General features: G+C 35.3%; 1 protein-coding gene across 5 annotated transcripts in view; it reads left to right on the forward strand.

Annotated features, from left to right (window-relative positions):
* Positions 1–12,680, forward strand: part of ANO6 (anoctamin 6) — a 189,717-nt gene that overhangs the window by 101,293 nt on the left and 75,744 nt on the right. For all 5 annotated transcript variants that reach the window (XM_032248381.1, XM_032248379.1, XM_032248383.1 and 2 more), the window contains one exon: positions 770–898. In XM_032248381.1, the coding sequence (XP_032104272.1) occupies positions 770–898 (129 nt within the window). The remainder of the gene's footprint in view (positions 1–769; positions 899–12,680) is intronic.

Below are 12,680 nucleotides of genomic sequence, written 5' to 3' on the forward strand. Positions count from 1 at the left end.
TGTGTGTGTGTGTGTGTGTGTGTGTGTGTGTGTGTGTGTGTGTGTGTATTTTCCCCCCTCCATGCACAATTTTCATCTAGCAATAGCCCTGATAGTCACCAATAGTACAGTCCTCATTGAAAGGAAGATAAATTGAATGGGCCTAAAGGTTCTTTTGGTTTTTTAAAATTTGTATGCTAGGTATGAGGGGCATCATTTGTAGATTTGGGGACAATACCAATGACTAGTGTAGCTTTTGCATATAAGGAAGTATATTTGGCATTTGTTTGAAGTTATTCCATGATATCTTCTATAAAGTGATGAGGTAGGTCCAAAAGGAAGTCATGAAAAATGGTAAAAAGTTAGAAAATAAGACAGAAGAAGGGTGAGATTTTCATCAACAATGTTTTGTCTTAGATTTTTCTTCTTGTTAAATAACCTTGGATAGACAGTTTTGTTTACTGTGTTCATATTCGACCTTGATAGGCCTTTGCTATTTGAAGTGGAAATAATTCTGGGATGATTGTGTTACATATGTAATATTGATATGTTCTCATGAGTTTATAGAATAATGCTGTACTGTTCAATTCAGAGACTTCCTTTCACCAAGAATAGACCATGTTTGTCATGTCATAGTCATAGTAGCCATGACTGCTTGGTAAGCTAACTAATAGTGGATGTGTATTTCTGTTTCACAATAAACTGATTAAAGCTAGAAAATTAACATTAACAAATCAGCACTTTTCCAAAAATTTACATATATTACAATTTGTTTTTCTGTGTTACACAGGAAGAATTTAATGGAAAATCTGACTCCCTCTTTTTTAATGATGGCCAGCGAAGAATTGACTTTGTTCTAGTGTATGAGGATGAAAGTAGAAAAGAGACCAATAAAAAGGGTACAAATGAAAAACAAAGGGTAAGTTTTTATGCTATTTTCCTTTCTTTTTATTCCTTATATTCTAAAATGAAAAACTGCTATTTTGTATAAGTAATAAAGTGAAACTGGTGTTGAAATATCATACACAAAACATACTTTCATATTTTCTCTGCTCATGTTCTCTCAAGGCATATTAACAAAACATTTTGTAAATTTGAATCAGGAACTTCCTCGGTCTCTTAACCTCATTTGATTTCACAGCTGAAAGCAGACTTTCTTTCAAGGAATTGGATTTTGTATTGTACAGAAGAGATTTACCTTAAAAGCATGCCTGGCTATTTAACTAGGTGGGATAGGAAGCTAATGATTAATAATGACAAGTGTGATAACAACTAGCTTTCAGTGTGTGCCCACTCAGGTATTGTATATGCATTTTGCATACATGTTCTCCTTTCATACAATATGAGGTGGATTCTATAATCACATCATTTTCTGGCTGATAGAGATGACCCTTAGAGAGATTAGATGAGTATACAAGGTCATGGACTCTAGTCTGGCAAGTGATCAAGCCATGGTTCAAACCCTAACCAGTTAGGGTTAGGGTTAGAGCACAGTTTTTATTTCCACCTCAAACTGTGCTCTTGACCTTGTGTTTTTTCTGTCACCTCCCTTCCCTTCCTTTCATTCATTGCCATTGCCAGTCAAGCTGCTCTCTCTTCCCTCTCCTTTGCACCAAGCTTTTTTTAGGTAAAGGGCTATCTTTATCTCAGGGTATTAAAACAGGGCAGGGTCATGAACAACTCCCTGGAATTTTTTTGCTTGTACCCAAACTGCATTGAACTAAAACAGACCAAAAAGAATGCAAATGTGTGAATGTGTGTTACTTTGACCCACTTTAGAAATCATTTGTCATCGTTTTTTCCTCCCTGTCTACATACATGTACGCGCACGTGCGCGCACACGTGCGCGCGCACACACACACACACACACACACACACACACACACAGAGCTTCTGTCTGGACTGTCTCCTTGAAATATACCACCTTTAAATCTGTTGATTTCTGCCCATTCTTTCAAACCAAGTGATAAAACCTTTTTAAAAATGAAGTAATCAGTACTTTTTTATTCATCTGTTTGTTTCAGAGCGGGTTAAGTTTAGCATTTTATATTTGCATGGTGGAACAGAATGAGCTCAAACTTTGGAACCTGACCTTCAAGTTCTAATTCTGCCACTCTATTGGAGTAATTCTAGTTGTAACAAACAAGCCCCCAGTTGACAGAGGCTTAACACAGTAACAGAGCGTGTATTGTTCACATCAGAGTCAAATGTAGCATCCCTGTTTGGCACATGGTTTGGGGTTGGGCCTCTGTTCTTTGCAGTTATCAAGAAACTCAAGCCTCATAGAGGCTCTGCCATATTCCACAGGTAGACTTCCGGGTCATCCTGAGCATCAACATAGATAAATGGTAAATAGGTTGAAGAAAGTACTCATGCTTCTTTACCACTTTGGTCTACAAAGTAACTACATCACTTGTGCTCACATGTTACTGATCAGAAAACGCAGAAGAGTGGAAAGTATCCTTTCTGGCTGGGTAGCTATTTCTAAGCAGGAACTCCACCCTACGAAAAGGGAGCACGGTATTACTTGGTGGACAGCTAGCTTGTGTTTGTTACAGCTACTAACTGGCTGTGTGACTTAGGCAAATTTTCTTATCAGTCTTTTTTTCATTTTCTTGTTTACATTTGACATGTCTAAAATCAGTTGGATCTTACAAATGCTGTGCCATAATTTCATTGTTGAATTTTTTATTAATATATAAAATATTGGGCCACCATACAGTCAGTGGCATCTTAGATTCAGGAAAGTGGGATCCTAACACCTAGTCCATATAATTATGGCTAAGATTAAATTAAATAACATATATAGATGTTACGTAATCTTTTAGCATTATTAGATCATAAATGTTAATTCTCGTATCTTCCCTTTTTATTTGGGATTTTTCTTAAAATAATGCCCTGATATGAAAAGGCACAACTCTCCTGTTATTATACAATTTTATCACTAGAGTAAAATGGCTTAGGGTACTTTCATTTTCCTGTGGACACTAAGATATATTCTATGCAGTCATAGTCACCATCATCAAATATTCAATAAGCATCCATATGCCAATGGATCTGGATTGAGCACTATATAAAGTAAGTTAAACAGATCTAATCCATTAAAGTATAAAAGAAACAGTTCTGGTTTTAGACAAGAGCTTTACTGCTATGGTGAAGGGCCCTAGAGCCGCTTACATTATTAATCAGTTCTGCATTTGCTTCAGACAAAACATAGGTCCCAAGGTAACTCTCATAAATCAGGAGGAAAAAAATGATCATTAATTTTGGCAATCCTTGAACTCATAGATTGATATACCTTGATGTTCGTTTTTATAAGCTGTGCTTTGAAGTGTTTTCAGACTGTATTTGCACGTATTACTTAATTTATATTTTACCAAAATGCAAAGCTTAGCTTTGGAATCACATTTTTCTTAATGGGAAAAACATTCGTGAGCTCCATCATACTCCTTGTCAGGCCTTATTGAGGATTTAGGACAATACCAAAGAAAAGCAATTCAAAATCCGATTTTCTTTGAAAGAAAAATCTTATTTGTAAACCATATTGATTTCCTAAAGCAACACCAAGGTTGACTCTGCCAGGGTTTATCTAAAGGATATTGTTAAACACTTTTTAGGGCTGGAGAAAGATAGAAGTGATAGGCTACAAACACCAAAAACATAGAATATTAAAAAGGATGTATCATCCCTTAAGCAAAAAGAAAGTAATTTTCTAGCCAAACCTCCAAATATCACTTAACTTGGGTCACTCATATTATCAAAAACACTTAAGAAATGCAATGCCTTCCTTTAAAAAGAATAAACCATTTACATTTAGATTTTACATGAGGATGATTATCAGTTGCTTCAGCAACAAACATTTATCCTGTACTGGGCTTGACACAGAATGTTTGAATGTTTAAATCACAAATAACAGGAAAATCAAACTTAAAATGACTTAAGTGCTAAAAGGAAATAATTATTTTCTCATGCAAGTAGTCTGGAGACACAGCCGTTTCTGGGTGAGTTTATTGGCTTAACGAAGACATTCCATCCTTCTGCTCTGTCATCCTCAATATGTTGGCTCTTAAATTGTCCTCTGTTGATTTTAAGATGGCTGCTGCAACTCCAGGTAGCCAGAGGCAAAAAGAAGCAATGCCGTTTCTCAGGGCTGTTTTTTAAGAGGAAAGAAATCTCCTTTAGAAGGTCCCTTTGTAGATTTCCTTTCACAATTCATTGCCTGTTAAGTTGTCTCTTCCTAAATCAACTACTGGCAACATGAATGGAATTATCATCATTAGCATAGACTAAATAAGACTGGTGTTTCATCTCTTGAATCACCTGGTCACAGAACACCAAAAGAACAAGCAGACTTTTCTTAGTAATAAAGAGGGGAGAATGGCTGTTCTGCAGGTAGCCAGCAGTATCTGGCACAGTACATGATTAAATGTATCTAAATATGTCTGATCCCTATTGTAAAGAGCAAAGATGTTTTATATAAAACAAATTCACATATATTTCTCCAATTCCTCTTGCTCAGCTTTCTTAGTAATTGCTGCTTTCTTCCAGAACTGCTAACAATTGGCAGAACTGATCTTTTGAATTTTGTTTTGTCTGACACTTGCCTGCCTTCAAACCGATGTGTTAGTGACCAAGTAATGGTACAGTTCAGATGAGGGTGAAGATGGGGAAGAGGCCTAGGTACCACAAAAACAGTGGAAGCAATCCTGAATATGATTTATTTGTTTATTTACTTTTAAAAATTTAGTTATCCATTCCTAAAAGTTAATGGAAAATTCATGTCCTGGAAGTTGAAAAGTTTATTTGTGGAAGTATATATTTGTATTTCATATCTGACCTTAAGAATTCTTTAGTGTGTGGCAAAAGGATCTGGCCAATGGAGACTGTAGGATAAATAATTTTTTAAAAATGAGTGATCAAGCTTAAACTTATATAATTATAATTTAATTCCATCTTTCAAATACTGTAAGACAGCTGACTAATTGGTTATAGAGCATGTGAGCTTCTAAAAACCGTTATTCATTGTTTTGGATGAATCATCATGAGACTAGAACAGTTTTCTTAGAGTCTGGATGAGATCTCTTGGGAAATGTTTAAAAGCTTACCAAAAAGTTTTACTATGATGAACATGATACATCACTCCTTTTATTGAGATCTACCATCCTTTAAGTAAAGCTTTATAATACAGGTTGAGCATTCCAAATCCAAAATGCACCAAAACGCAAAACTTTTTGAGTGCTGACTTGACATTCAAAAGAAATGCTCAGTGGATCATTTTGGATTTTCAGATGTGGATGCTCAGCTGGTAAGTATAATGCAAATATTCTAATTTCTTAAAGTCCAAAATTAGAAATACTTATAGTTCCAAGCATTTTGGATAAGAGATATTCAACCTGTAATGTCCATGGAGATCTGGTACATTTTTATTAACTTTTCTCAGGTATTTAAAATGTTTGTTGCCATTGTCAGAGGCATTTTAAATGCAATTATGACTTACTGTGTGTAAAATAAGTCTATTGATTTTTTTAAGTGCTAAGAACGTTGATAAGTTTTTAGTTTTAGTAGTTTCTAATGCTGTTTTCTCAAATGAAGACCATATGTCTACAAATGATGACAATTTTGCTCTTTCTTTGCCATATTTATGCTTTTTTTCTTGTCTGAGTGCAATGGCTATGAACAAAACCAATACACATAGTAGTCACCATTGTATTGTTCTCGATTTTAATGGGAATGTTTCTAAAATTTTACTGTTAAATATTACACTTGCCATACATTTTTGATAGATTTCTTTTAGAAAGTTAGAGGCATTCCCTTTTAGTCCTAGATTTCTAAGCATTTTTATAATAACTGGGTTTTAAACTTTATCAAATGCTTTTTCTTGTATCTGTTGAGGTGATCATATGGCTTGATTCCTGATTAAGTCTTATGCATATTAAGTATTGGTTATTTTTGCTGAATAAGATAGCATTATAACTGATAGTATAACTCAAAGCATTTATTTATTAACTTTAATATGCAGTGTTTACTTTTTATAGTTATTAACACCCTACTTATGTTAATACTACATTAAATTATTTATTTATGGTCACAAGTTGCTTAATGATGTTTCAGTCAGCAGTGTACCACATATACCGTGATGTCCCTTAAGATTATAACACAGCTGAAAAATTCCTGTTGCCTAGTGACATCATAGCTGTCTTAACATCATAGTGCAATGCATTACTCACATGTGTGTGGTGATGCTGATGTAAACAAACCTACTGAGCTGGGCTGCTAGTCACATAAAAGTATAGCACATACAATTATGTATAGTACATAATACTTGTTAATGGTAACGAACGACTATGTTACTGGTTTATGTGTTTATTATACTATAAGTATATTTTAAAAGTATACTTTTTTATCATTATTTTAGAGTATACTCCTACTTACAAAAAAAAAGTAAGCTAACTGTACAATAGCCTCAGGCAATTACTTCAGGAGGTATTCCAGAAGAAGGCACTGTTATCACAAGAGATGATAACATTTCTGTTATTGCCCCTGAAGGCCTTCCAGTGAAATAAGATGTGGAGGTGGAAGACAGTGATATTGATGATCCTGACCCTGTGGAGGCCTAGGCTAATGTGTATATTTGTGTCAGTTTTCAACCAAAAGGTTTAAAAAGTTAAAAAAAATTAAAGAGAGAAAAATACTTAAGATAGAATAAGGTTATAAAGAAATAATTTTTGTGCAGCTATAGAGTGTGCTTGTGTTTTAAGCTCGGTGAGCAGTGTTATAAAGTCTACAGTAGTGCACGTAACGTCTTAGCTCTTCACGTTCAGTTACCATTCACTCGCTGACTCACCCACAGCAACTCCCAGGCCTGCAAGCTCCATTCGTGATAAATGCCCCAGACTGGTATATTGTCTTTAAAATGTTTTATGCAGTATTTTTACTGTACCGTTTCTAGATTTAGATACACCAATACTTACCATGGTGTTACAGCTGCCTACAGTATTCAGCACCGTCGCATGCTGTACAGGTTTGTAGCCTAAGAGCGGCAGGTTATTCCATATACCCTAGGTGTGTGGTAGACTACACCTTCTAGGTTTGTGTATGTCCATATGTACACTCTGTGGTGTTCACACAGAGATGAAATTGTATTCTCAGAACATATCCCTGTTGTTAAGCAATGCGTGAATGAATTTATGACTTATTAAATAATATTTGATGCTTACATATTGAATGTAAAAAAAAAAAGTGGAATTTATAGAAGTAGATAGGAGAATAGTGATTACCAGGAGCTGGAGGTGCACGGATGTTGGGGAGATGTTGGTCAAAGGATACAAAATTTTAGTTCGATACGAGGGATAAGATTAAGAGAACTATTATACAGCTGACTATAGTTAATAATATATTCTTGAAAATTGCTGCCGGGCGCGGTGGCTCACGCCTGTAATCCCAGCACTTTGGGAGGCCGAGGCGGGTGGATCACGAGGTCAAGAGATAGAGACCATCCTGGTCAAAATAATGAAACCCTGTCTCTACTAAAAATACAAAAAAAATTAGCTGGGCATGGTGGCACGTGCCTGTAATCCCAGCTACTCAGGAGGCTGAGGCAGGAGAATTGCCTGAACCCAGGAGGTGGAGGTTGCAGTGAGCCGAGATTGCGCCATTGCCTCCAGCCTGGGTAACAAAAGCGAAACTCCGACTCAAAAAAAAAAAAAAAAGAAAAAAGAAAAAAAAGAAAATTGCTAAGGAGTAGATCTTAAGTGTTTTCACCGCAAAAGTTTATGACCTGTAAATGCATATGTTAATCAGCTTGGTTTTGGCTTTCATTATATATTCCTATTTTAAAGCAACATGTTGTATGTGATATATATTAATTATTTATCAATTAAATATAAATGTTAGGAGGAAAGTGAAAATAGTATTTAAGGTCACCTCATGGAAATATATCAAGAATGAAAGTAACTAAAGACTAAATCAGGGTAAAAGAAATATAAAAGCCAGAAAAATAAAATGAAGCCATGCATCAGGGTAATAAAATGATTTATTATCAACCATAAGGTCTTGTTCAGAAGTTAGAGATCAGCTGCAAATTTGCCTCTCAACTTCCTAGTTGCCAAAGAAAATAAGAGGGTTTTATTAATAACATAAAGTTTCAACACAATAAAAACAAAACTGGTTGTTCCAAAGCAACACAGTGGATCCTCCCAAGAAAAATTTGTCTCATGGATTCTCATAAAGAGGAAGACATGCTTGCATAGACTAAAAATTGGCCTACCTTCTTCAAATTGAAGAAAAAGAGAAAGCACAAGGTTGGAGGTGGAGGTGGACCGTGAGGAATCAGAACAGCATGGCAGGTTTTCCTGGGAATGACATTTGCAACAGGTAGTTCATGAATTGGAAACTTGAGGCTCGTGTTAGGATAGGTTCAATAAGAGATGTGGCAGCCAATGTTGGGTGGTTTTACTTCCCAGCTAACTTTTGGCAGGTGTTCAGTGTTTTGTTTTAGGGAGTGAAGTCAAATCTATCTTTAGTTCCTAAATATTTTAGACTAAAGCAGGGAGGTCTTTATATTTTTATCTTTTCCTTTGCTTTACACCCTACTTGTGTATACTAAGATTGTAGGTAAAAAGAAATAAGTTAAATTAGAATCAGCAGTTTCAAATTACAGCTATCAAATGTGTTGCTGGTATAAGCACATTTGGTTTTATTTTTGAGTATCATCGCTAAGAGCAATGAATCCAGTTCTTGCTTCTTACTTCAAAAATGGGAAGTATCTTTGGGCTGAAACCTTAAAAACAGCGAGGACAATGAAATTCTGAAAAGTAAGACCTGATTATTATATTTTATCCTACTGAGGGCCTTAACAACATGTTCAAAAAGACACGGAGAAGAGAAAAGCCTTTTTCTGATTGCTCCTTCTGAGATCTGGCCATAGGTTTGAATGAAGAGGCTGTCATTTGCCTGGTACCAACAGGGCAAATGTGTCACCTTAAGATCATCTGTAAAGGTCTACAGGACTGGCAAAATCAGCTATACCAAATTCTCTCATAAAACAGGCTTGACGGGGATAAGCACAAAGTAATAGCTGCTTTTGTGCACCTGTGCAGGCATATATGCACAGAAGAGATGTGTCCTAGAAAATGGATTTCCTAAACTTGTCCTATGAGAAGAGTCACTTGTTAAAAATAGATTGTCCAGGCCCATCCCATACATGCTGAGCCAGTATCTCCAGAAGAGGGGCTCAAGAATCTACATTTTGAATAAACTCTCCAAAGTTGTTCCTATAAGCAAATAAGTTTGGAAAACACTTTACTAAAAAACATTACAGTACTCTTAACTAATACAATAGTTACCTTGTCAGTGAATTATGGGTGTTTATTTTTTCTTCTCTGAATTTGTTTTCTGTGTTACCCAGCATGAGCATTTCTTTCTTTTGTAATATTAATTTAAAAGGCATATTTGGAAGTGAACTTCAGCTAAATATTCACTCCATTTTATGTCTATCATTTAAAATGCTCATCTGTTTTTTGTTCCCTAATGAACAGACATTACTCACTTGAGTAAATTCCCTATCAGATCAGTCCACTAACATTAAATGTTTTATTGCGAACAGTTGAATTTAAATTAAGTTCCAATTAAATAATGTATTCTGCTTACCAAACCTTCTGGAGAACATGACATATAACTAATACATAGCACTTAGAGTAATTAGACTAATTTTTTCACAAAGTAAGTACCTATGACTTATTTCTCTTGGGTCTTTGTAGGTTAAAAAAAGATTGGCAAGTTGAAAACACAGTGACAGCACCATCAGTACTTTGCTTAACAAAGCTGTAAGAATATTTGAAATCAATCTATTCATATATTTCATTAATCCCAACTGATTTCTACTTTATCATCATAGTATATTCATTAATTTTACTACTTAGACATTGCAGTCCCTGCTTTTTACACTGAAAAAGTTGGGTAATAGAAAATGGTAGATGTTTGTGTTTACAATCAGTATTATTACTGTGTAATTCACAAGTAAGTCCTTCACAACAATGACTTTACTAAGCCAAATAAGATGTGTAATGTGTAATCCAGGGTGCATAGGGACAGAAAACTTCCTTAATTATGCCAGTCTGTCCTTTGTAATTCTGATTGCTTTATTCTTTATTTCCCTGACAGCTTTATTAACCTCTCAAAAGAGGTATGAATAACATACTGGTTTCTGCAGTGTGGCAGGTGCTTTTGTCCTTTTTCACCTTGAACCTCCAGTACCATTCTCCACCAGCAGTAATAGAATCACATGCATCTTTTTGTGATGTACATAGGTTCTCAGTGATTATAGTCACTTTGACTTTACTAGAATTCTGGTAGGTTAAAAAATAAAATTTGGTTGCAATGCAGATGAATTGCTCCCCTAGAGATCTAGGAATTTACAACACAGTTTAATTTATGACAAACCTTTTTTTTTTTTTTTTTTAGAGTCAGTGAGCCTAGTTTAAACATTTTGTACTGCCAAATAGAGAGCATAGACTATCAGTTTAGATTCTCATATATAAGGTTTCCAGTAAGGCACATAGATAATTTTTACTTTAAAATTGTGTAGCCGCAGATATTCATTTATTCAGCAAATATTTATTGAGCAATGGCTATGTCAGCCAATATGCAATATTAATTATCTTTCATTTTTAACATGGAAGACAGCGCTACCCTAATTTTTAAATGTCAAGAACACTGTTACTTATCTAAGTGTAAATTCTACGGTGAAGTAAAGATGATGATTTCATATTGAAGAGACTTAAGTAATCTTTTTCTTAAGTAAGCAGTCTTTTCTTGATATGTGCCTGTTTGACAAATATAACACATATGCTAATTTACTTTAGCTACCTGACAAACCAAGAAACTGATTTGATCAGTTTTTTAAATATTCCACTGGTTCTTTGTGAATTGCCATGCCAGAGGAAAATAACAAGAACTGTCTTATTAAAGTGACACCAAGGTGATATATTAATGTGTTTAAGCAAATAAAAATGTCTTATCCTTGATTCAACTGTTTAAGTATTTATAGTTGGTGGTAAAATAGAGGGCATTATAAACCAACTCCAAGGTCTACCAATTATCCTGAGAGAAATCAGGTAAATATCTCAGGAGTTCTTTGTAAAGTACTAAAATAGAATAAATTAGTACAACCTTTCTGGAAGGCAGTACAGCAATACATATTAAAGAACTTAAAATTGAATACACTCTTTCATTTAACAATTTTACTTTTCGGACTTTATCCTGAGGAAATAATAATGGCTGCACAAAGATTTTTCATAATAGCAAAAAGGTGAAAACCACCTAAATAACCATTTGAGATTGGTTAAATAAATAATGGTACACCTCTCTGAGAGAATATCAAGCTCTTAAAATAAGATTGAAGAGAAGTATTTCTAATGTTTTCTGCATCTATGATATTAATATATACTATAGATTCTCATCAGCGACCTACTTTATTATATATAGAAATGAGGCAAAAGAGAAGAGATAAAAAGATATTTCACATCCTTCAGCAAATGAAAAAATAAACATCCATCAGATATCTAAGAAGGTAGCCTGGGACCAGGATGGCCAAGTGGCGTAGAAGAGTCAAGAAGGGAAGGTCTGGGTGACTCTCAGGGTTCTAGTAAAATGGTATAGTGGTGTCCCACTGCAGGGATGAAAGGGTCACTGGGTGCATGGCGTAGAGCCAGAGTGCATGTGGTTGCCTGTTTTGTTAGATGTTTGGTATTTAAAACAGAGATAAGCCTCTAAGCCCTGCAAAGTAGAGAGAATTTTTTTTAAAGGAATAAGGGAAGTTGAGCATGTTGAAAGGTAGTGAGAAGGTAATGGCGGTGGCTGACATATCTTCAGTGCTTATTATATGCCAGGCATCATGCTGAGTGCTTTATGCCCATGATAATGCTTAATCCTTAAAACAATCCCAAAGTAAAGCTATTTCTTCCCTTCATTTTTTCAGATGAAACCACTGATGCTTATAGAGTTGATTATTTGCTCAAACATTACAAGGCTAGTAAATGGCAGAGCCAGGATTTCAGTTTTGATTCTGAATCTAACCACTATGCCCAGAAGTAAGAGGAAAACCAAAACTGCAAGAGCTACAGGGGCTATCTGTTAGCACAAAACCTGAGAAGAGAGAGTCCCATGAAGGTGATGAATCACAGCCTCAGTTTAGAAACTCCACCAAGAAGGTACATGTTTGACTTGCACTATTCAGCATGTTGCATTCATAGCTGATACAGCTGATACAACCAAGACAGAAATATTTTGTGTTTGGTGTGTTTGACAGAACTGCCCTCATGTGGGGCTGGCTCATTCTAAGACTCTTTCCTTTTGTCATCTGGTTATTCAAACTCTAAAGTATCCAGGAATCACTTCATGCTGAGGATTCCCTTGTGCTGTCTATCTGTTGCTAATACACTTCAAAATTAAACTGTATCTCTCTTTCTACACCATGTCCTATAATACCCATAAGTATTATGGTAAATTTGGGGGGCTCAGAACAAGGGAGCCCAGTTGCTGCACTGCAGCCATTTATACTCCCTAGTTCATTCCTGCATAACAGGCAGTCATCGATCCACCATTCACTCACTTTATTCACTCATCAGACATTTATTGCATGCTTACTCTGTTATAGGCTTGTTTTAAGTGCTAATGATACCAAGATTAAAAGACATCTCTGA

The sequence above is a fragment of the Sapajus apella genome, unplaced genomic scaffold (assembly GCF_009761245.1).
Source record: "Sapajus apella isolate SASKATOON/1434 unplaced genomic scaffold, GSC_monkey_1.0 scaffold66, whole genome shotgun sequence".
Lineage (NCBI taxonomy): Eukaryota > Metazoa > Chordata > Mammalia > Primates > Cebidae > Sapajus > Sapajus apella.